This window comes from Odocoileus virginianus, chromosome 6, assembly GCF_023699985.2.
Source record: "Odocoileus virginianus isolate 20LAN1187 ecotype Illinois chromosome 6, Ovbor_1.2, whole genome shotgun sequence".
Taxonomy (NCBI): Eukaryota; Metazoa; Chordata; class Mammalia; order Artiodactyla; family Cervidae; genus Odocoileus; species Odocoileus virginianus.
The window spans coordinates 64251013-64275718 of record NC_069679.1 but is presented as its reverse complement, the minus strand read 5'-3'; the positions used below and the strand labels follow the sequence as shown (position 1 = coordinate 64275718).

General features: G+C 54.6%; 1 protein-coding gene across 4 annotated transcripts in view; it reads right to left on the bottom strand.

Moving 5' to 3' along the window:
• Nucleotides 1-24706, bottom strand: part of PLEKHG3 (pleckstrin homology and RhoGEF domain containing G3) — a 43020-nt gene that overhangs the window by 4814 nt on the left and 13500 nt on the right. The window contains exons 1-16 of one of the 4 annotated variants that reach the window (XM_070469484.1): nt 21539-21624; nt 9720-10103; nt 8502-8599; nt 7296-7365; nt 6978-7024; nt 6720-6870; nt 6506-6637; nt 6089-6271; nt 5776-5868; nt 5421-5507; nt 5179-5212; nt 4744-4836; nt 1905-1943; nt 1509-1528; nt 748-1077; nt 173-286 (exon numbers count right to left, since the gene is read on the bottom strand). In XM_070469484.1, coding sequence (XP_070325585.1) covers nt 173-286; nt 748-1077; nt 1509-1528; nt 1905-1943; nt 4744-4836; nt 5179-5212; nt 5421-5507; nt 5776-5868; nt 6089-6271; nt 6506-6637; nt 6720-6870; nt 6978-7024; nt 7296-7365; nt 8502-8599; nt 9720-10103; nt 21539-21562 — 1899 coding nt within the window. In that variant the 5' untranslated portion in view covers nt 21563-21624. Of the gene's footprint in view, nt 1-172; nt 287-747; nt 1078-1508; nt 1529-1904; nt 1944-4743; nt 4837-5178; nt 5213-5420; nt 5508-5775; nt 5869-6088; nt 6272-6505; nt 6638-6719; nt 6871-6977; nt 7025-7295; nt 7366-8501; nt 8600-9719; nt 10104-21538; nt 21625-24706 lie in introns of those variants that run through there. The other 3 variants (XM_020879185.2, XM_020879186.2, XM_020879187.2) reach the window with 3 other exon arrangements.

Below are 24706 nucleotides of genomic sequence, written 5' to 3'. Positions count from 1 at the left end.
ATGTGCCCATAGGCTAGACAGGTTTCCTGAAGGCATGAGAGTCCTGGGGAGCAAGATTCCCTGTCCCCATGGGCCTACCAGGAGAGCCATGTCCGAAAGCCCTGCCTACAAAGCTGGAGATCTGGGCTCAGGAGGGTATGCACAATCCCCATTCCACCTGCTGGCCGCTCACCTCCGGCAGGGAAGTCACAGACTCAAAGTTCAGGCACTTTTCCTCAGGAGTTGGAGACCGGCTCCTGGTCCTCCCGCAGCTCTTGGAGTCTTCAGACTCCCTGCGTTCCTTCCCCTGCAGCAAGCAGAGGGCAGTCATCAGCTTCCAGAACAACAGGGAGCTGGTCCCTTCTGCATCCCAACCCTGACAGCACCTCTGGAGGCCCAAGGGGGTTGGGCTACACCGAGATCCAGCCTTGGGCCTGCGCCATCCAGAGTCGGCCTGAACTGCCAAGTCTGGGAGACTCAGAAATCCCCACCAGGCATGCGCCCCTGGTGTGCTGACCTCCCCGCCACCCCCAGCCTGCCCCATTAGTCATGCCCATTGAGTAGCATGCTGGTTAGCTCCAGTACTGGAACAACACATGCCGGGGGCTCACCAGGGCGTGACAGCGAGTCGGGGGTTAAGAAACACCATTGGCAGGAATGAAGGAACAAGGACGGCAGAGTGAGGAGGGCAGGGAAGGGGACTCACAGATGGGCATGCACATGCCAGGGAGCATGCAAGGAGGAGGGGAGATCAGAGAGACACCTCACCATAGCGCCCCGGGAGAAAAGTAAAGCGTTGGCCCGATAGTGCCAGCAGTGGAGGGCGGCCAGCAGGGAGCTGGCAAAGTCGGCTACCTGCTCCGCCACTGCCAGGCTCTCCTCCTCCTCCTCCTCCTCCGAACCTGAGGGCTCTGGCCTGGCCCCCTTCTCGCTGCCTTTGTGCCCTGCCAGGTCCTCCAGAGAGACCTGAAAGGCCTGCTCCTCCTCCTCCATCACCTCCTCCTGCTCCTCCTGGGCAGCCCCTTCGGCCTCCGACTGTAGGCCCCGAGCACAGGGGGGCTGTCCAAAGTCCAGGAGCGTGCCAACACTGCCCGCGTGCTGTGCAGAGCACAAGGCCCCCTCGTGACCAGCCTCTGGGCAACCCCCCTCCTCCTGCAGCTGCTGGGGCTGGGGAGGCTTCACGTCTACAGACACCCAACCTCTGGGCTCCCGAGCGGCGCAGGGGACTCTCGAGGTGGGAAGCTGGGCCTGGGGCCTGGGCAAGAACTCAGGACCCAGACAGGCCCTCCTGCCCCCAGGAGAGAGGGCAATATGAGAGGATCCAAACTTGGGCCGGCCACTGGCAGGCTGCCACCCCAGGAAAAGGGTATGGAAGGGTGCCCTGGGCTTATTCATCTCCAGGACCCTCAAGACAGAGCCTGGCGCCCAGCAGGTGCTTGACAGGTGTTTGCTGAGTAAGTGACGATGATGAGGGCTGAGCCAGGCAGTTCCCCCCAACCTGTCCACAGTCCCTTCACCCCTGGCCTTACCTTCACTCTTGCAGCTCTGGCTGTTCCACCACCGCCAGGTCCCGGCACATGGGCAAGGGGGGAGGGAGAGGGGAGATCGGTGAGAAGAAAGAGCCCCCTTACACAGGCCTGAGGCCCAGGATCCCCCAGGAAAGGCCTCATCAGGGGCTCCTGCTCCCAGAATCTTCACAGGACTTCCAAAGGAATGACTGAGAGCACAGGAGCCCGGGGTGGGGGTCACTCGCTCCTGCTATCAACCAAGGACCGGGAGACAGGGTGTGAGGTGTGTAGGGGGGAGCCTGGACAGCAAGGGTGAGACACCGTCCGCGTCACCCCCACCCTGCCGGTCACCCGCTCCTCCCGCTCACCCTCGCCCTAGGGCTCAAGGGGAGAGCCGACCACCCCTCCCTCACCCACCTTTCTCACTGAGTTGCCTGAACAGATGTCTGGTCGGCTCTGAGGAGGAGAGCAACGGGCAGAGTCAGGGCAGGCCGCAAACTGCCTGGCCCCACATTCACGGCGCCACCGGCCCATCACCAGCTCAAAGTCCACTCCAGCTGGGCCCCCGTGGCCTGACAAAGGCTGCCCTCTTGCCCAGTCCACAGGGAGACAGGCCCTAAGGCCCCTGCCCGCCCCGGCTCAGGGGGCTCTGCTGCGACTGACAACCCCCCAGAACAAGGCCTGCCCACCAGAGCCTCTCTTAGGGGCCCTGGCCGCCACCTCAAGCCCCACCTCCCTGCCCCAAGCACATCAGGGCCTTAGTGATACCCAAGCCCCTTCCCAGCGCCCCCGCTGGAAAGCAGAGGTTGCATCCGACTTTCTAAGGCCTTTAAGGCCTGGCACCACGAAGCCCCGCTGCCCGCTGGGGAGTGTTGCCCAGCTGGACAAGGGCTGCCCAGACCCTAAGGATAGAATACACCCATTAGGCCAATGGTGTCAGCACCTTTCTGGGGACAGACCTGAGATAGAGAGGCAAGGATGAGAGGACAGGTCTAAGGAACCTCTCTACAGAGCCGTGCCCTTAAGCCCCTACTGCCCCTGACCGCCTGGCATCAAGTGGCAGGCCCACTCTAAACTGGGAGTCAGAAGGGAGCCCTCCTGAGGTGTCTCAGCTGTCCCTGGACAGGAGAGTGTACTGAGGAACTGTTTTCTCTAAACGTGCACAGGCACACACACCTACACTCCACCTGCATCGAAGTAAGCAGACACCTCGTTGTTTTTAGAGAGAGAAATACAAAAGGCTCTGCTCTTTCCATTTAAACCGTGTAATCAAGAATATTTAACAAGAATATTTAAGATGATGACAACGGCACCTTATTTACCCAGAGAGTGTACTTACCTGCCCATCCCAGCTCTCTGCAAGGATGAAGCAGAAATAGGCCTGAAGGCAGTCACAACAGATGACTGAGAACACGCACTAACGCTCTTCCACTGGCCTGAATCCTCCCTCTCACTGAGGTCCTGACTGCTTTCACACACACTTCTTACACATTCAGTCGATTACTTTGTAACAGAAGAGGGAAGAAGGGCTACTACAGAAAAGCATGCGGACTAATAAGAAGGAACACCATTCAGTGAAAAGATAGATGTGCTTAATTGCTCTGTTGTGTCTGACTCTTTGTGACCTCATGGACTGTAGGCTCCTCTGTCCATGAGTTTTTCCAGGCAAGAATACTGGAGCGGGTTGCCATTTCTTCCTCCAAGGGATCTTCCCAACCAAGGGATCGAACTCATGTCTCCTGCTGCGTCTCCTGCATTGGCAAGTGAATTCTTTCCCTGATGGCTTACTGGAAAGGAATCTGTCTGCCAATTCAGGAGACTCAGGCTCAATCCCTGGGTTGGGAAGATCCCCTGGAGGAAGAAATGGCAACCCGCTCCAATATTCTTCCCTGGGAAATCCCACGAATAGCCTATGGGATCACAAAAGAGTCGGACATAACTTAGCAACTCAACAACGACAACAAAACTAAAACACAGAGACAAAACCCAACTGTTTCAGTGTTTACAGGCTAAAACCTCAGCCTGGGGAAACTTCAGCTCTGAAACGGCTCATTTCCCAAGCGCCTCGCTTGCTGCAGGTGATGTTATGACAGGCAGTACTATTATTACTGTCCGCACTGCCGCCACTTACTAAAGACCTCCACATATCAGAAGCTTCCAAGTCAAAGCTGGGGCAAGTTAAGAGGGAATGTTAGAGGGATGAGAGAATTACAGAAGAAAGGACAGAGAAGCAAGAGAGGCCAGAGACTTAGGAAGTAACACTCCCAATTTGAGGCTTTTAACACAGGGCACCAAAGACCTTTTGCAACCATGGCAAGTTTGCCCAAGGTTTGAGATCCACCAGGAACACCACCAAACAAAACACACAGAAGCTTTCCAGACACTGCTCGGCTTCATCCTCCAGAAAGCCAAACGTTTTACGTCAATCCACACAGTTGTTCAGGGGACCTGTGGGTCTTGCCAATCAAACCCCACACACTGTAGGGATCCCAGCCAGGACCCAGCTCCCATCACTACTTCGTCTTTCTCTTTAGGGGTCCCTGAGATGGTTCTCACCCCAATTACCACCTCAGGTGGTTTGACAAGTGCCTGGCTGAAACCAGATCTATCCCCGGGCCTCAGACTGAATGAAGAGGGTAAAGATTGACACAGAAAACACACACACTCATCACTACAAGGATGAATAAAAGCGAGGTTTTCTCTTTTCAATAAATGGTTCACTTCAATACTCCAAGTGCACAGCAGCAAGCACAGTCATGGAAGAAAACCCAGAAAAGGAGAACAGAACTCTTCCCTGAGACCCAAAGTAAATATTTCCTGTCTGGATCTGGTGCCATTTGAAATCCAACTCATTTTCCCCACGTCCTGCCTCTGCTGTGTTCCAGAACTGGGCTGTGGACCATCCATGACGTCCGAGCATTACTCTGGCTGACTCCCAGTATTCCAAGTGGCAAGGAGGAAGGAGTCAATTGTGGGGGCGCTTAGAAGGGGTGCCTGGAACAAGCCTTCCTGGGGCCTTGTAGAAGGAGAGCTGTCCAGCCCTGGGTACGCAGGAAGGGCACAGAGGTGCCTGTGGAAGGCAGGAGGCTCCAGACACACCCATCCACACCGCACTAACCACTCCCCCCGCCTCAGCCTTTCCTGGGCTTTCCAGAGAGGTGAGAGCTAGCCCCAAATGCTGCTGCAGAAGGTTCGTTCCCTGCTTGGTTAAAGGTCCTGAAAAGAAGCCTCTGTGCCCATAAAGTCCCTGCCTTACCAGACTGCCGGCGCCCCTGGTGCATGTGGGTGAACACGTCATCCTGGGAGCCCTTCTTCAGGCGCTCTGGGCTGTGGCGGTACCGATTGGGATCTGCACCCAAGAGAGATAACCAGGCCTTTGGGATACCATCAGCCTTGGCGTGGACTCTGCCCACCCCCAACCACAACTCCGCTGCCCAGCCCAGCTCTAGGGCCACAAGCGTGCCGAGTTCTTCCATCCTCCCCCTGCACCAGGAGCATGAGGCACATAGGGTCCCGCCTGTCATCAGCACCAAGCCCTGGTCTCGCAGTAGACCCCCAGCCTTACAGAAGGAGCCGCCCCCATCCTCCCTGCTCTGTAGACTCTAAGTATCCAGCAAAGCTCCCCCAGAATACAGTCTGACCAAGAGATGAGCACCGTTAGGGACAAAGCGGGCAGGAAGGGTGAACTTACAATAGGAATCCATTTCCAAGATGGCTTCTTTGGCCTGGAAGAGAAGGAAACCCACCTCGTGGCTACCTTGCTATGAGCCATTTCTTCCTCGGCCCTGTGGCACCAGGGCCCCGCACAGGGCTGGTACAGAGGACCGCGGCACTGTGGTGGGCCTGTGTCCAGAAGGTGAGGCCCAGGGTTCCCCGGAGCTGGCTCTGAGGGACAGCCACTCCCGGCCCCCATCAGGCGCCCCAGGAACTCACCTTCTGGGGGATGGTGGTATGGTGGTTGTCCAGAATGAGCCTCTTGATGTGGTGAGTCCACCTCCGTTTCTCCTCCACCGTTTTGGCCTGGGAGGGCCCAAGAGAGAAGGAGGGGGTTACCATAACAGGCCCAAAGCCATCCGGCATGGGTCGGGTTTTGGCCGAGGGGGGCAGAGGCAGAAAGAAGGCTGGGGGTGCTGTGAGCCTCCCTCAACTCCTCAGCACAAGCCCAAGAGATATCCCCAAGGACTTCTGCCTTCCAGGGGGAGACTCCGAGGCTCCCGCCGCTGAGGGAGGGGCAGGTCTCATCCCAGCCCACAGGCCCGCGGGGGTCGTGTCCTGGCCCGCCCCTCACCTGGATGTTGTACTGCTGTTTGCCGTGCTTGTAATGCGTGACAGTGAAGCACAAGGACTCACGGGTGCTTTCGATCAGCATCAAGGAGGAACACTGGGGGGGTAGAGGGAGATGGCAGTCAGGCCCGCGGCGGGGAGCCAACCGGGGACCCCACTCCTCAAGGCTGTCAGGGGAGGCAGGGAGAGTACTCTTCAAGGGTGGAGCTGCGTCCAACCCAACCCGAGGCCCAGCCAAGTCTGGCGCAGAGTTGGAAAATGGAACCAGCCTGTTGGGAAGGTGGGAAGCGGGGGAGGAGGAGGTGTGGCCTGGTTACCGGGATGTGGCCCTTGTAGACAAAGTGGCCACCCCGCTTCTTGGTGATGAGCAGCACTTTGTCAAAGAGGAAGAAGGTCTTCTCGTTGCGCACACGGTGCACGCGGAACGTGCCCTCCAGGACGAGCTCCCCGTAGGTGGTCAGGTCTGGCCCCGTCCAGTTGAGGAGCAGAGACTGAATCTCCTGCAACAGAGAAGCCCCAAGCCCCAGGGTCAGGCTGCAGGAGACCCTGCTGGGACCACGCAGGGCCCCCTGGAATCACCGCCTGGGTTTCACAGAGACATGCTGCACCAAGGGCTCCCCCCAGAGAAGCCCGTCTTCAAGGACACCACTCCTCCGCTTGTATTCCCTCTTCTAAGCCTCTTCCTGCCCAAGCACCCCTGCCTGCCGTCCCTCCAGCTCCCAGCTCCAGAGCACCTGGAGCCGGACCGCGTGCTCATGCCTCCTCTTCATGTCATTGATGTACCAGGCCACGCACGTCATGGTGTCAATGGCATCCTCCACCACCTCAAAGCCGTCCTCTTCCTCATCAAAATGCTTGGCGATCTCCTGTGCGGGGGACAGGAGCTGAGGCTCAAGGGCCCTGCCCCTCCCTCAGGCCCCCATGTCCTCGGGAGGAGCCCCAGGTTACCTGGAGCAGCAGGTGGTACTTGAGGATGCGCTGGACCGGCTTCAGGAGATAGGAGCCCAAGGGCAGTGAATGCTGCAGCAAGTCCTGCTGGTCCCGGAAGAACTTGGCCTGCTGCTTGTCCTGCATGCACTCGGTCAGGGCAGCCACCGAGCTGCCAGTGGGAAAGGGGCCGTCACCAGAGGGGGGTCTGGAAGGGGAGGTGGGGTGCTCTGGACTCGCCAGATGGCTCTGCCTCCCCTCTCCATCCTAATTACTCACTTGGGGTAGTTGTTGCAATACTGAGTGTAGATATCAAACTCTTGGCTCTAAAGAAAGACCAAAAACAGTGATTTCAGGGAAACTTGCATTTGCCTGTAAGCTTGAGTGTAGCAAAGGCATGCCCCTGGGCCCCGGAGCACACTCTCCCCAAGCATCTGCAGATTCATCTCTGTACCCATCCGTCTCAGACATGCCATCCACCCAGCAGCCCCAGCGCCACCCCAGATGCCCTTGATATTCAAGGCAAGGCACCCAGCACTTCCCCTGGAGAGAGGCCCCTATCTAGGCAGTATGGGGCCAGGACCCAGCCATTCTTACCCTTTCCACAAAGCAGCTGGCCACAGCCACGGGGTCACTGTTGCAGCTGTCCAGGTCTCTGAGTAGCTGGCTGGGTGAAGAGGAGGTGGTCATCAGACCGTGGACCACTCACAGCCTCCATGGTCACCAACACACCCCCTCCCCAACCCCCTCCCCAGACACACATCAGCCCTGGTGTCAGTGAGCTCCACCCGGGGCAGCAACTGTGGAAAGGAGCCAGCACCGCAGCAAAGATGGGGGCAAAACAGAGCCACGTGCTCCACCAGCAGGAGAGGGAGAAGGCACACGAGTACCCACCTCGGGAGGGGACACAGCTCCTCTGCAGGCAGAAGGAGTCAAACACACAGAAGCAAACATTAAAAGAGGAAGGAGAGAGGGAGAACTAGCAAAGGGACCGAGGCCCCCAGTGCAGAAGGATGCAGAAAAGGGGAGAGGCAGGGTGATTCCCAGCACTGCTTGTTCTGAGACGGGGGCATGAACACCCCGCCTCCCCTCCTGAGCTCCTCCTTGCCCAAGCCCACACCCTCTGGTCCAAGTCTCTCCTCCATCAGGCCTCCCAGCTTGCCCAGCAGGAAGTCCCTCTGCCATCCTAAGGGGCCTGGGGCAAGGTTCCTCCTATCCCGTCAATGCTGCCCCCACAAGCTCTGCTCCTCCCGGCCAGTGCCCTCTCCCTGGAGAGTCTGGGGGCCCTGGCAGCCACTCATGTGTGGTCTTCGTGTAGCCCCTTTGGCCCTGAAGCAGATCCTCGCCAGGCCGTGCTCAGCCTCCCTCTTCACTCCTTGCCGGGCTTCTGTGTTCCCCTACCTAATGGATCAGATCACCTCCAGGGAGCCCCAGCTTCCCACAGAATCAGGGGGAAGGTGGAGAAGAATGAAGAGATCTGCACGTGGGGGACCAAGACGAGAGGGACGGGGGAAGACCTTCACATGCAGCACTCCCGAGGGGGCGCTGGCCCAGCCTGGACCCAACATAAACACCGCCTCACACGAGCCCCTCTGCCCATCAGGTAGCACACAGGCCCAAAGGCCCTCTCTCCTGAAGGGAGCTAACTGTACAGGGAGGGACCACCCTTCCCCACTTCAGCGATCAGACCCCGGCCCACGTTATCACAGCCCCCGAGTAAGACCAGGCACATTGGGGTTCCTCTCCAGGCCCTGAGATGGGGCTCACAGGAAGAACATGGGGTGTGTCAGGCTCACTCCATACCTGTTCAGTGCATAGATGCTTTCTATGTTCCCAAAGAGGGCGCTGACTTGCTCTGGGTTCAGCAGCCCAGGCGTATCAATGATCTTCAAGAGGTAGTCCTGCGTGGAGAGAGGCGTCAGAGCCCAGCCCCCAGCCCCGGCACAATCCAGTCCAGTCCCATGGCCCCACTCCCCAACATGCCTCATTCCTGGGCTGCATTTTCCCGCTGTGACCATTTCACAGGCGTCACCTGCCCTGGGACGGCTGGTTCCTCCTCACAAATAATAATACCCACTTGAAATCGCAGAATGTGACCTTCTTTGGAAATAGGGTCTTTGCAGATATAATGATTAAGGATCTTCAGGTACTAGCACACTGGATGTAGGGTGAGCCCCGAATCAAGTGACCAGTGTCCTTGTAAGAGGGGAAGACACAGACAGACTCAGAAAGGGCCGTGTGAAGACAGAGGCAGATACTGGGGGAATACAGCTACAGGGCAAGGAACGGTGAGGGTTGCCAGCAGCAGCCAGGAGCTAGGGGAGAGCCCTGGAACACATTCTCCCTCAGTTTCCAGAAGAAACCCACCCGGCCAGCATCTTGAGTGTTAACCTCTGGCCTCCTCAACCAGGACAGGATAAACGTAAGCATCTTCAGCTTGCCCTGTGTGTGGCTGCCTGTTAGGCAGGCCTAGGAAATGAGCACATGTCCCTCCACAGGGCAGAGAGCTTCCTCAGCGGCAGCCACACAGTCACCTTCTCCCCTGCCCTTCCCAGTGTGAAACACCCGCGTTGGCCCTGCAAGGCCCTCCTCTTCAATTTACAGAGGAGGAGTCTGAGGCTGGGGCTACAGGTGCCTAAGACCCCACAGGCAGGAAACGAGGAATCTGGGCCCTGTGCAGGGAGGGGCTCATAACCAGTTTCTTCACCGTGGCTCCCTCCTGGCCAAACACAGGAGTCTCCACTCCCCATGAAGGGTGCCTACACCCCAACCATCCGCAGAAGTTCTGCTGGCCCAACTACTGACGGGACCCCCAAGTCAAGGCGGTGTGAGCGGCCAGCAGCACCCCGGGCAGGCGCCCGGAGGGAAGCAGATCCTGGTAGCAACATGTCAGGGAGAACTTTCCTCCTCCCGTGGGTGGAAGTAGGTTTTGCCCAAGAGCTGGGCCACCGGAAGCCAGAGGCCAGCCCCAGCCCCGGAGGAGAGGGCTGTTCCTCCTGACCTCAGCCCCGGAAGCCTCACCTCCACGATGCTACGCAGGTCCCGCACGTACGTGCGCTCCGTTTCCACGATTTCCCGCACCACCCGGCCCAGGTAGCCGAACTTGTCCGCAGGCGCCACGGGCCGCGTGCGTTTGCTGAAGGGCGACAGGGACCCCCGCAGCCAGCCGCTGGAGTTGTTGTTGCTGTTGGGGAGATGCTGGCCACACGGGGAGCCCTCCCCGTTCTCAGCCAAAGCCTCGGAGCCGCTGGGCTCCTCCATGGCCCCACGGCTGTCGCGGGAGGAGCCCGACGAGGAGGTCGTGGAGGTCAGGCTCGCCGGCCGCTCCTGGCTGCCGTTCTGGGGGAGGGACGCAGAGACGGGCATCCTGGCATCGCTGCCTGGCGGGGGCGTTCCGGGGAGGTTCTGGGCGGGACAGACAAAGGGTCAAACCTCTGGAATCCTCGCAGAAACAGAAAGTAAAAGGGTGGCTGCCAGGGGCTGGGGGAGGAGGGAATGGGGAGTTACTGTTTAATGGATACAGAGTTTCAGTTGTGCAAGATAATGGAAGTTCTATGGATGGAAGATAGTGATGGATGCACAACAATGTGAAGTACTCAATGCCACTGAACATTTTTAAATGTGGATTTGATGTTAAATGTATTTTACCACAATATTTAAAGCAACAATTTTGAATCTCAAGGAGGTCCCTTCCTTCCAATTGTATGAGCATCTACGAGGATGCCCAAATGACATTCCTGCCTGTCTCCAACAGCGCCACCTCCATCCTTCCCAGAGTGGAAGAAAGGTGGACCACATCCCAGATCAGCCAAGGGCTCAGAAAGCTGAGGCCCCAGGACAGCTGGCAGTGGTCAGGGGTGCCTTCTAATGGAATCTGCAGCCCAGCCCCTCTGCTCCTGCACATCACCCAGCCTCCCAGAGCCTCTGCTCCTCACCACCTGCCCTGAGGCCTGTCCCCCCACAGTACGCAGTGAGCTGCTGGGTGTTCAGCTTGGTGCCCAGCACGGGGCGACGGCTCCATAAACCATCAAAACAGTGATAGTTCTGGCAGGTGTCAAAAAGCACTCTCCAAGTGTCCACCATTCAAGGCTCTGGCTCTTAACAACCTATACGTCAGAGTATGTGGGACTGCAAAATCTCTGGGGCACCAGTGGCTTAACCTGGAACCTGAAACCTTCTGGATACTGACAGGGCAGGCAAAGGAGATGATGCAAAGGCTGAGCCCACGTCACCTCCGTGCCCCAGTCCCCGGTACTTGCTTCTGACTCAGCCAGGCTCCAGGGACGCAGGAAATTCCCCAGGGCTGAGGCACGGGTAGGTCTCCCAAAGCGAAGCTCCCTTCAGCACAGCTGGGTCAGGGCAGCAGAGCAAGCAGGAAGCTGCTCCCAGGAGAGGCAAACATAGCCTCAGGTGGACTTTATTCCCTAAACAGGTGGTGTGGCTCACAGGTAGGCCAGCCTGAAGCAGCAAGCTGGGGAGGCAGGGTGGTGGCTGTGGCCTTTGGGAAAGTCAAGGACACTCCACCCCCACCCCAAAGCCCATCAACACCACTTTCCACAATGTTCATTTGACTGCTATTTCCACAGGGAAAATGTTCTAAAGCATCTCTGCCAGCCCTACTGTCCCAATGCCTTCCACCCCTAGCTCTAGGACTCAGAAGAGACTAGACCACAAGTTAGAGCTATGAGAAGGGTCAAGACGGTGCCATCACTCTGGCCATCTTGAATTTGCCGCCCCTGGTTTTCTGTGCCTCGATCCCAACTTGGACCCAGTGTCCCCACCTGGGCTCTGGCTTTTGCGAGTGTTCCCGCTACCTGGCCATTACTTCCTCCCCAACACCCATGCCATACCCCTAGCCTGTGTCACTTATGCCGACCCTTGGGTCTGTGAGAAGCCAGATACGCCCAGAAACCAAAACTGGGGGCCCCTTCTGTGTTCTCTTATAGCACCCCAGGGTCACCCCTTTTGTAGCACTCATTGTGTCAGACTCCCAGCCCTAGGCAGTGACCTAAGGGCAGGGACCTTAGAAAGCGATCCTCAGATGGCAAATGGATAATGATGGTAGATGAACCAGTATGACTACCAAGCTAAAGTCAGGAGCATGGAGACCTGTTTGCCATGCATGCTAGACCAGTGAGGACCCTCCCAAGCACAGCAATTTCCCACTGCATGTCTCAGCTAGGCGAGGGGATTCCCTCCACGTGAGCCTCTCGTCTTGCAGATGAGGACACCGCAGCAGCACTGGGGCCAGTCCTGACTGCTCCCTCCTTCCAGGTGCAGTCAAAGGATTAATTAACAGGATCACCTTGGTGAAACCGAGCATCTCAGGAGAGCCCCTGGGAAACACAGCACTGCTGCTTTCTCCTGTCTCCTCAGAAGAGCCTTTAAGATGAATCAGCTAGTCATTTCTACCCACCGGTGGCCTGTCATTTCAGACAAAGAAAGAAAGAGACCCGAACTCCGCCCCAGCCCTTAACCCCAGGCCCGGTGGGACTTGCGAAAAGCCTCTGTGAAGTGATTGACCCTCTTGTGACTTAAAAATCTGTGTATCTCAGCAGTGATTATTCATCTGTCCATGCACCATTATACAGGACACTGTTTTGTGTTTGATTTAATTCAGCAAACCTATATTGAGTATATGCCGTGCGTAAGGAAATGTGTCCTTCAAGGCAAGTGCACCGTCAGGCACCACTCCCCCCACCTCTGCCCCGTCTCCCCTCCAGCCCGCGAGGCCTGTCAATCCCAGCTGGAACAAAGGGGTAGGGACTTGTGGCCTAAGACCTTTCCCAGATGAAACCTGGGGTCAGTCAGCCCCTATGGGGATGCTAAGCGGAAAAGGCCCAAGTCTCTAATGGACTTCACAGCTGGCCAGGTCATGGCCTCAAAGTGAAGGATTAGTCACAGCCCCCCACCTTCACCCCATACACAGTCTCTCAAGAGATTTCTCTCTAAAGGGTATCTTCGAGGTCACTCATTAGGGACTCCATCACCATAAGGTCCCCATGCACACTGCAAAAGCCCAGGAACTAATGCATCTTTTCTACTTGGAGAAATTTTCTCTGACTGCACACAGCCATCTGCCTGCAAACCAAGCTCATATTTTCATAGCGCCCATGCCCAAATCCTCCTGGGGTTAAAAGAAAGCATAATGGCTAACAGCTAAAAATGGTTCAAGTGCTGTAAACATAATGACGCTTTTACCTCGTAACAACTCCATGAGGTCAGTACTATTATTATCCCCATTTTACAGATGCAGAAACTGAGGCCACAGAAAGAGCATGCGGTAGAGCCTGAATCAGGACTCAGGCACTCAGGCTTCAGTGTGAGTGCTCTTCTGCCCCTGCCCACTGCTGGCTGCCTCCCTGATGGATTTCACACCAGCTAGAACCCCAGCAAAGGATTAGTCACAGCCCTAGATGCCATGGCTTTGCCTCAGCATAAACCATGGGGGACATGTTAGGACATAAAGGTCATGGCTTTTAATATTTTACTTCCCTCACAAAGGCCAATGGAGGTAAAAAAAAAAAAAAAATTGAGAATTGAGATTCTTTAAGGCTATTTCTAGACCTCCTACTATGTGACCTTTGCCCATTTACCTTTTCCTTGGAACAACACAGAAAAATACATACTCCTGGTCAAAGGACTGCAGGTCCTACAGAAGGGAAGCAGCAGGAGGTCTGGAGGATCAGATTGTAACTCCTCGGATGATAAGAGAAGCCCTGCAGTGACCAGGAGACCCAGGTTCGCAAGGCTCTGGTTCTCTCCCCTGGGCAAGAGGACTCGCTGAAAAGAACACAGAGACCCAGAGAGGAAGGGTAAAGAGCAAACGGAGGCGTCAGGGCAGCCCAGGCAGAGTCCAGGTGGGACTGCTAGCATACACCATCAGAGAGTGAGGGAAAAGAGAGATCACACCCAGGGTGAGGGCCCTCTGCTTCTAAAAACCCAATCCCCACCCTTCTGTAGTGTTCCTGCCTGGAAAATTCCATGGACAGAGGAGCCTGGCAGGCTACAGTCCATGAGATCGCAGAGCTGGACACAACTGAGCAAGTGAGCGCACACACACCTTTTTGTAGCGGCGCTCAGGCCCCCACAGAGACAGTGGAAGCACCTGCCTATGGAAGGGCTCCTGGGTAGAGGCAACCTTTCCCTCCTCTCCACGGACCATCACATCACCCCATATGGTAAGATTCACCCCAAGGCCAAGATTGGAACTCAGGGGTCTTTAGACTCATCTTGGAAGACACTGTCTGCTGGGGCAGTGGGCGCCTAGAGAAGGTGGCAGACAGCAGCCAAACCCCAAGCCACAGCCCACCGTATCACCCTGGCCTCCAGCTCCCTAAGTATCCCTCCTCACCGACCTCTTCCATCTCTTAACAGGAATCAGTCCAATCAATCATCAGCCAGTGCGTCAATCTTCTAGAAAACGCTGTGTCTCCCACACCTGAGAAGCCCTCTGTGATAGGGTCCCTGAAACCTTTCTGATCGGCCCCATAAGCTGCTCAGACATGCACCTTTAAGAGTTTGGGTGCAGGAGAGAAAGGGAGACCAGTTTCTTTTCTTTTCAACTTTCTCTAAATTTAAACCTAATCCACACCCTTCCTCCGCTCACACCTCCCAGGGACCTTCCCTGAACATCCCCAGGCAGGGAGGCAGGCAGGCTGCAGCAGGCCTCTGAGTCTCCCAGGACGGCTGACTGGGACCAGGTTCCACATCCTTCTCCTCGCTGCGAGGCCTCAGCACTGTGTCCCCGATCTGACCCGGCCTCCTGGCTCCAACAGAAAAAAATGACCAGCCAAACCCACCAGAGCCCCCATGTTCTGTCCTCAGGCCTCTTGTCAACAAGGCAGTAGGACCCTGCTCCCCAACTCCACTCCAGCTTCAGAAAGAAGGGTCCCATGGGGGTGCTCACCTGGATGGAATCTTCTGGAGAACCTCTGCTTCTCTAGTCCTGGGGACTCCCCAGGACTCAGTAACACTCCCTTTCAGCCCTCTCTCAGGGGCCAGTAGGCCGGGAAGGCTTGAGATGAGGAGGAAGCTGTGCCGGCCAGCGCTCGGAGACACTCCAGAAAACATTTTGGTTCAGAGAGGCTGGGTCCAGGTGTGGAGGCGCCTGACGTCATCCTTTCACCTACTACCCTTCACCCCACACCCAGGAGACAGAAGACCGACATGCCACACCTGCTCTGGAGGCAGATGGAGCGACTGAGGAGCTTCCCCAGAGGCAACTGCTCCAAAGTCCAGTGGCCCCGGGAGTGAAGGGGAGCGGTCACCTGGTACCTGCGTGTGGGCCGAGGCCTCCCTCCCTGGGGACAGCAGGCGGCACAGCCCCCCCGTCCCCACCTTCTCTCATCTCCCAACTCCCAACACCTGCTGGGCATTCCAGAGGTTCCTCAACCCGGGCAGCCACAGCTGTGATCTTCCCCTCACTGCACTGTCAGGATCTGCTCATCCATAAGGTACCAGAGGGAGACACAGAGAAATGCTGCAGCTCTTCCAGACAGACAGGGCGGAAGCAGTGTGAACTGCCAGAGATCTCAGCTGAGACCCTGAGCCCAGGTGTGCTACACGCGCACACACACACAGCTTAGTATCGGTCTACACACACACACACACACACACGCAGTGTGAACTTCCAGAGATCTCAGCTCGAGATCCTGAGCCCAGGTGTGCCCCCCACACACACACACAAACAGCTCAGCATTACGAGGGTCTACACATACACACACATAATAAGAACTTCCAGAGATCTCAGCTCGAGATCCTGAGCCCAGGTGTCTACACACGCACACACACACACACAGAGCTTAGTATCGGTCTACACACACACACAATTTAACTTTCAGAGGAGCCCAGGTATGCTTCACACACACCCCAGCTCAGTACCACCCAGCACTGTCCCCACAGAAGACACACACACACACACACACACACACATAACACACTCAGTATCATGAGGGTCTATACACACACCCACACCCACACCCCCCAGCTCAGTACCACCCAGCCAGGCTGCCGCCCTGCACTGTCCCCACAGAAGCCCAGCTCCTGAGGACCCATTCCTACGGTTCTCCGGGCCAGCAGAGGGTGGGCAGAGGTGCGTGAGGTCACACCGGCAGAGGCCACCTCTCACCACACCCTCGAGGCTCTCCTGAGGACGAGGAGGATCGCTGAGAGGGGCTGGCTCTTTCCTCTCTCGCTCTGACCCTCCAGCCCCTCCCCGGGGACTCAGGGGCCCCAAGCACCCTCAGAGAGGACAAGGGAAGCTCTCCAGGGACTGTGCTCCCTGTGAGCAACGTGACTGTCACAGAGGCTGTGCGAACAGTGTGACCAGGGTTTCTGGGCCACCCAAACCCAGGCCAGCTGGCTCAAATTCCTGTTCCCTCATGAATGCATTTTCCCTCGTAAATTTCTATTCCCACCACCCCAGAATAGCAGGGGGCCACCAAGTGTGCCTGAGTCAGCTGCTAGGAAGGAAAGACTCTGGTTGCCAACGGAGCCCTCCCACCTGAATTCTGGGACAGAGTCTGGGCCTACAGACTAAAGTTCAGAAAACTCCCTCGGCCTGGCCTCGGAAGGGAAGGAAAGCCCCTGGCATCTCATGTCAGTGGGAGTACCGCTCACCCACACCTCCCTGTCTCCACCATGCACAAGCCCAACATCTGCTCATGTTACTTCTCAAACCTGCAAGGTGTCCCAGACATTCTCTCCCTCCACAAATGTGGCCCAATCATCATCCTCAGAAAGCCCTCCCCAACCATCAACAACCCATCCAACACACACAATGATGCAGGCTGAAAATGCTTCTCCCCCAGGAATATCTACATCTTAATCCATGGATACAAGGAGCCTATCTATGTAGGTAACCTTATATGGCAAAAGAAATTTTGCGGGTATGATCAAGTTAAGGATCTTGAGATGGGGAAGATTGTTCTAGATTATGTGGGTAGGTTTGCAGTAATTAGAGGGTCCTCACAAGAGGGAAGTAGCAGGAGTCGGAAGCTGACGTGACAGCAAATGCAGAGGGACAGAACGAGAATCTCGTCTTTGCTAGGCTGCTGGCTTTGTCGACAGAGGAAAGAGACCACAAGTCAAGGGATCTAAAAGGATAAGAAAACAAAATTTTCCCTGGAGACTCCAGAAGGAAAATAGCCCTGTAGGCCCAGACTGACATCTGACCTCCAGAACTGTAAGATAATAAACGTCTGCTGTTTCATTTATTTTTCACTGTGCGGGGTCTCTGTCGCTGTGTGAGCTTTTCTCTAGCTGCAGCAAGCAGGGGCTCCTTTCTAGTTGTGGTGTGGGCTTCTCTTCACGGAGGCCTCTCTTGCTGCAGGGCAGGGGTTCTAGGACGCACAGGCTTCAGTAGTTGCCGCTCCCACGCTCTAGATCACGCAGGCTCAGTAGCTGTGGTGCAGGGTCTTAGTTGCTCCATGGTATGTGGGTCATCCCGGACCAGGGATCGAACCCGTGTCTCCTGCATTGGCAGGTGGATTCTTTCCCACTGAGCCACCAGGGAAGTCTGCACGGGTGCTGTTCGAAGGCACTAAGATGGCAGCGTGTGTTAACAGCGGCAACACTAACACACAGGCACTTCTCTGAACTCAGCTGAGCCTGAGTGTCGCATAAAGCACAGGTCCTTGGGGTTCTCATGGGCAAGCTCTCCTTCCAGACTAGACAGTAAAAACCTAGTGGGCTGGGCCTTCTTTCACCCCCAGAAGGCAATGCATGCACTAGGTGTTCAATAAATTTCAGCACCTCTCCACTCCCACAGTAGTCAGACGAAAGATAAACAGTGGCCACAGTCAAGACCTGAGACAGTTCCTCCTTGTCTAATGAGTTTCCAATTAGTCACTGCCAGCAAGTTTCCGATTCACCAAGAGGCATGCGGGAGCGGTGACTGCCCCATACTCTAGGCCCCAAAAGAGGGACTGGAGCGGGGGCATAGCTTCCCTGCCATGCCACATATTAATTGACCAGCCACAAAAGCTGGAAGAAGAGACCACTTTGGAGTTTGAAGAAGGGACTACAGCAAAATGGCCCTACAGCTATCTCAGGAAAAGCAGTCCACCAGGAGGTTTCATTGAAACTGAAGGCAAAGGAGAGCAATTACTGTGGATGGGAAATTGCTATTGCTCATAGCCAGGGTAGGTCACAACTTGTGACTAAGCAGGAAAATGACACAGACACAATGTCCCCAGAAGATGGAGGGGATGAAGACCATGCTAGAAATCACAGATGCCTCCAGTGTTCTCAGAGGCCTCACCTCTCCCATCTCTAGAGGCTCACAGGACCACCCCTTCTTATCAGCAAACTTCAGAGACCCAGTCCCACAAATTAACAATCTAGTTGCTCCCCATACACCCGCTATAGGGGATGCTTGTTTTGAGGTCACCAACCTTGAACCACACCTTCAAGAGTTGCAGCATTTACTATTGCATCAGATCCAAAGGTATTGGAGAATCTCAGTGGGAAGCAACTGGAACAGAGGGGCCCACTGGGTCTGAGTTCTCAGATGAGAAGGAGAGAATGAGCAAATACCTCAGTGCATGAGAGTCCAGACAGCAGAGATTAAATGCAGTAAATGGAGTCACAGGCTTTGGAGTCAGGCAGACGTGGTTTAAAACCCAGTTACTCTGTTTTTCTAGCTATGAGTGGCCTTGGGCAAGTCATTGGACCTAACCAAACTTCAAGTTCCTTACCCGTAAAATGAGCACAGCAATACTACCAACTTCGCTGGTCTCCAAGAGCGAGCGGATACAAGTAGAGCAGTGTGAACAAATGACACACAGCATACCTTTCATAAATGGTGGCAATGAGAAGGATGGATGAGTTACTATTTGTCCATAAGCATCAGGATAAGAGATTTTTCTGATGTGTGCCTAAAAAAGTAGACCCATATCTCAAGTCAATGATAAAGATACAAGTTTAATCATGTACCACCATGACCTAACCCTCCCCTCCCACTTCACCCTGATCCTGCCGACCATCCATCATCTATGATCCCAACACAGATTTGGACCATGATCTTTTAAGGGCAAATACAAAGCAATTCAGCTGGAAACAGAAACGAGTCTGATATCCAGGCCCCACAGAAGGTCAAACCAGAAGACGAAGTTTGAATGAGTCAGTCCTATGCTGTAGCAGGCAGGGCGCATTCCTCTGGGTTCTGCAGGGAGAGAACTGGAGAGGAACAACAGGCCTGAGCAGGAACAGAATTTAAGGTGACGTGAGGTAGAGAAGTGATTGTTGGAAACCATCCTTGACACTGGTCCTTGGATTTTAAAGAAAAAATGTAATCCAACTCCAGGGTAGACAGATTAGAGAGCCAGGACATAGAGGGAAAAGCCCCAGTGTTTGCCCATTTCCTAAGTCACAGGGAATATCCAAGAGGGGAAGGCAGAAGAATAGACCTGGTACTCCAGCCAGCATGGCTCAAAACCAACATTAGTTCTACTCCTAACTTGCTGGACGGCAGGGAGCAAGGCAGTGAGCCATCTGTACCGCAAGGTCGACCCACTCATTTAGGGATAAGACTAACGGCCCTTCCCAAGTCATGAGCTTCAGAATTCACTGCTCGAGTATATTCAAGCACCCACTTTGCACAAAGACTGTGGCAGCCTTGTGGGTTGACACAAAGATGAATCACACACAGAACCCGCTCTGGAGAACAAACACTGTATCAGGAGAAACCAGACAAGCACATCAATGACAAAAGGAAGCAAGGACTTCCCTGGCAGTCCCGTGGTTAAAATTCGGTGCTTCCACTGCAGGAGGCACAGGTTCGATCCCTGATTGGGGAACTAAAATCCCACAAGTCACGCTGTGCGGCCAAAAAATACTACTAATAATAATAATAGTTTTTAAAAAATAGACATATCAACAGATTATCCACAAAGCAGGGCCTCAAGTGCTGACACAGAAGTGCACATAAACTCTGCTGATGGAAGAAGTGGAAAGTGCCACCTGGGGGACCCAGGCAGCTTTAAAAGAGTGAGATTTTCACTGAGTCTTGAATGATGACAAAGCTTCTGCCAGGTAAGGAAGAGCCCTAAGGGCATCTGGTACAAGGGTGGCAGCTCGGGACAGTGGAGTCCCCAGAGGACCTGGACCACGCAAGGACCTGGGGCGTCCGGCAGCAAGGGGATGGGCGCACCTGGGCCAGGCCTGGAAGACCCACCACGGAGCCTCGGGGAGACAAAGTGAAACACTACCCTCAAAATATACAAACTGCGACGTGGTGTATGGCAGCAGGGGTCTACACAGCCAGAATGTTCATGAAGCATCCAGAAGCCAAAGAAGATGCTGGCTGTTTACAGAGAGCTTCAAGGAGAGAAAGAGACGGGGAGAATGTGCTAGGAAGAAGAATGACACCTATCCCAACCCCTGTGAAGTGGGAGGAAGCAAGGCCCCCAATAAATGTGGAGATATGAAACTATCCAGATACGAGATGTTTCTAAAAGCAGAGGGGCAAATGCCAAGTCTAAAAACTGAGATGCCAGGGCTTAACTAGAAGGGGCTCTTCCCCTGGGATTCCAGAACAGCAGCTCCCAGCTGGGGGCATTGTGTGGGGGCGGGGGGGAGTCAGTGTTACCACCTGAGGGTTTTTCCCTTCCCCAAATTCCCTCCCCAAGCAAATCAGAATTAGGGAGTCTCCCCCAAACACAAGTTGGTCTTCAATTCCAGGCAACAGCAGCAACCCCCCCATTATGAACTGCTGCCGTCAGTCACACAGCCTGATCCTCCTGGCCCTCAGGCACAACAGCAAGAGCTCCAAGCAACACCCCCTCGTTGCCCTGGACGCCGACCCAGCGCCCGGCACCTGACCCAGACAACTCAGGAAAGTAGATTTCCCCAGGCATAGCTTACAGACTCACACAACAAGGTCAATTCTCAAAGGAAGCCGGCCCTTCAGAGAGCAGGGTCTCCTGCATGACCCTGTCCCTCAGGGTTCCCTACCCCAGAGCCCGGGAGGCCCCTCTGCACCCCACAGCACCCGCCCCCACCCCACCCCAGATCCCTGCCTTCCCTTCTAAGGGGCCTCCACCAGGGAGGCCCGAGAAACTCATCCAACCAGTTTCCAGGTGGGAGGAGAGCAGCTTTCTCCCTCAGCTGAGCAGAGGGGGCAGCTGTCACCAAACGCTAGGTTCTGGGGCAGGCGGGTCCTCATGGGCATGGCCCAGGTAGCAGTCCTGTTCCTGGAAAAGCCAGGCCTTGATTCAGGACTGAAACTCAAGGCAGGGCAGGGCAGCAACCTGCCCCCAACCTCCTGGCTTCTGCAGCCCAGAGCTCTCGGAGCGGTGGACATGGCCCCAGCCTGGCGGTGTCCACCAGGGGAAGAGGCAGGGTCAGGGACAACATCCTTCCACCTGCCCAACCTGCTTCCACCCCTAGATTTTATCTAAAATAACCACCCTCTGTGGATTCTGGGAAAAGGAAACTTCCGGAAGAAGTGGGAGATTAACTCTGCTTTTCCCAGGGTGTGCTGGGTCCCTCGACAAACATCCCCTTCCCTAATTGCCCAACTCCAAGTGTTCAGAGATCAGAAGACCCTCCGAAGCCCCATGCAGAACCACATGCAGTAACTCGAAGAGGAACACGGGATTCTCGCCCTCGCCGGGCCTCGATGGACACATCCCCTGGAAGAAGCCTGGGCAGGATTTTAAAAAGGGACCAACTCAACCTGTCTTCAGTTTCTGAAGGCCCAAGGGAGAAATTTACCTTTCGCCCCAAAGCCAGTGGCCAGCCGGGTTTCACGGCAGAGTCTGGCAAGACTCAGAGGCCTTTGATAGATCTGCTCCTGCCCCATTCACACCCCCTGGCCTGGCCAGCCGGGTACCTACCGCTTTCCTCAAAAGGGCTCCCATCTGAGCACCAAGAGGGCCGCGTGGGGCCCGGGAGCCGCATTCGGCCCCGGCAGCAGAGCAGTTAACAGGCTTGGGGCGAGCAGAGAGCTGCCACCAACAGCCTCGGGAATTAAAGCGCCCGCCGCCTCCTGCAAAACCTCTTCAATAAACGTCCTATTCAGAATCAGTTGCGCGTGTGGGTCATACTTTCTGCATTTCTTTCATTCCTGATGCCCGGGGGGCCCCTAACAGAGGAAATGGAGCTTCCCACCCCAACTCAGCAGGTCCCCACTGGGTGAAGACCCAGGTCACAGCCGGGCCAGGTGAGCGCCACCAACCGCTGAGGACGCGCAAGTGTCTCCAGCAATTCAAGTCTGGGGACACTAACTGCAGGAAGTCAAATAGTGAAGACACTTGAACAAAGCCGGAGCATTCACCAGCACAACAATAACCCATTTATGCGGCTCCTCCCCCACCTCAGGCCCTCAAAGCCTGAGGATATTAACCCTTACAGATCAGGACACTGAGGCACAAGTGGCTCCCAAGATGCTGGGCTGGAATAACATCAATAGCAGGCAATGTGGTAATAAACACATTCTCTATTAACTCTCCCTGCCACAAGTGTGTGTGTGCTGAGTTGCTTCAGTCATGTCTGACTCTTTGCAACCCCATGGACCGAACGCCAGGTTCCTCTGTCCATGGGATTCTCCAGGCAAGAATACTGGAGGGGGTTGCCATCATCTTCTCCAGGGGATCGAACCTGAGTCTCCTGCATTGCAGGTGGATTCTTTACCACTAAGCCACTGGGGAAGCCAGTGAGGTGGAGCTACTTGCTCACCAAAAGCCGTGCAGCAGGAAAGCCAGGGTTTGCTGGAATTCGGTGCTCACTATCCTCAACCCCAATATCAGTGGGGCCAAGAGATACAGTCAAAGACGGATGGAAAGGTGCCAACCCTGCCCACCTCGTGGGAATGCCTGCTGGCACTTTCTGCCCTTTTACAAGTAACACTATGCTCAGAACAAGTTCCTACAGCATGGAGCAAACCTCAGAAGGAGGCCAACATGGAGTCGGCTGGGAATTCGTAACCTGCCCATTGATGCCTCCAGAAACCACTTCTGTGTCAACATTGTGACCCAGGGGCCAGCACACAGGTTGCCTTCTCTACTGCAAGCTCATAGCGGGAGTGCTAACCCACACAGCTGACTCAGGGAATGGGCAAGTGTCCTAACTTGTTTTCTGTGTGTGCTGCCTGCCTTACTAAGTCACAGCCTCCTGAAGGCTAAGGACCAGATCTTCCCAGGGTTTTGTGCATTTTCTTCCCCCAGGGTTTCTGACGGTCCAGTCCCTACTACTGATTTTGGCAGCTGTAGGACTCATGCCAGAAGAAAGCTGAAGCTCACAGGAAGGATGGCATTTTATGGGCTCTTTAACGGAAGGATGAGACATCTCCAGTGGAGTCACAGAAAAAGGTTTGGGGATGGAGAGGCACTGTTCACCTCTTCTCTGCTGCCTGGTCAGGCTCAACCCAGCTGGAAGTTGCATCATCAAGGCTCAGATAACTTCCATCTAAAAACAGGACTACTCACTCATATTTGTTGACAGTATAAACCACACTCCAGGTGCTGGGGACACAGCAGTGAATAAGACAAATCCTTATTATTATGGAGCTTACACTCCAATATGGAAGACAGTCACAAAAGGTAGACAAATATTTACTATATTCCTGGACAGTGTTAAGTGTTACAAAAAAGATGAAGAAGAGAAAAGGCAGAATGGGGGTGGACAGTGTTAGTTAGGGAGGCCTGGGAAGGCTCTGCAAAGGTGAGTCTTGGCAGAGACCTGTGTAAGAGGAAGCAGCCAGACATATAAAGTTCCTCTTCCAATCTTTTCCTCTGTCCCCCTCAGCCCCCCACCCACACATTTGGTACGTCCTAGACCTCATCATTATAGTAAAATGAAAGTCACTCAGTCGTGTCCAACTCTTTGCAACCCCATGGACTATACAGTCCATGGCATTCTCCAGTCCAGAATACTGGAGTGGGCATCCTTTCCCTTCTCCAGGGGATCTTCCCAACCCAGGGATCAATCCCAGGTCGCCCACATTGTAGGCGGATTCTTTACCAGCTGAGCCACAAGGGAAGCCCATCATCATAGTAAGTGCAGACTTCTGATGCTTTTAAGCATTCCACTATTTCTCAGTATAAAAATTACTAACCACACAATAAAACATATGACAAGCAAGTCAGAAGATGAAAGAAATTGATACTCCAAAAACTAGGAATAAAAGAAAAATCTGAAAAAGACTTTGAAAAAGTACTAAATGGAAATAAAACAGTTGACCTTTGAACAATATGGGGCTTCGGGGCCATAGAAAGCCATGTATAACTTTACACCCAGCCCTCTGTATCCATGATTTCTTATCTGCAGATTCAACAAGCTGCAGATTGCGTGGTACTGCTGTTACTGTTTAGTCGCTGCATCCGACTCTTTTGAGACTCCTTGAGCCCACCAGGTTCCTCTGTCCATGGGATTTCCCAGATAAGAATACTAGAATAGATCGTTATTTTCTTCTCCAGGGGATCTTCCCGACTCAGGAATCAAATTCGCACGTCCTGCATCGGCAGGCAGATTCTTTACTGCTGAGCCCCGTGAAGTACTACAGTACATATTCATTGAAAAAAATCCACATATAACTGAACCCACACATTTCATATCCAGATTTTTCAAAGGTTATTTGTATACAATATTGACAGGTTAAACTCAATAGGTAAGTTAAACAGAAAACTAAATACAGCTAAAGAAAGAATTAGTGAAATGGGCAAACAAAAAAAAAAAACTGAGGAAATTATCCTGAAGTAGATGCAAAGAGTAAGATAGAAAATATGAACATTAAGAGACAAGGTCCCGGGCTTCCCCGGTGGTCTAGTGGTTAAGAATCTGCCTGCCAATGCAGGGGACATGGGTTCGATCAATGTCTGATCTGGGAAGATTCCACATGCCACGGAGCAACTAAGCCCATCTACTGAGCCCGCACTGTAGAGCCCATGAGCCCCAGCTACTGAAGCCCACACACCTAGAGCCCACGCTTCGAAACAAGAGAAGCCCCTGCTCTCCGCATCTAGAGAAAGCCTGTGTGCAGCAATGAAGACGCAGGACAACCGACA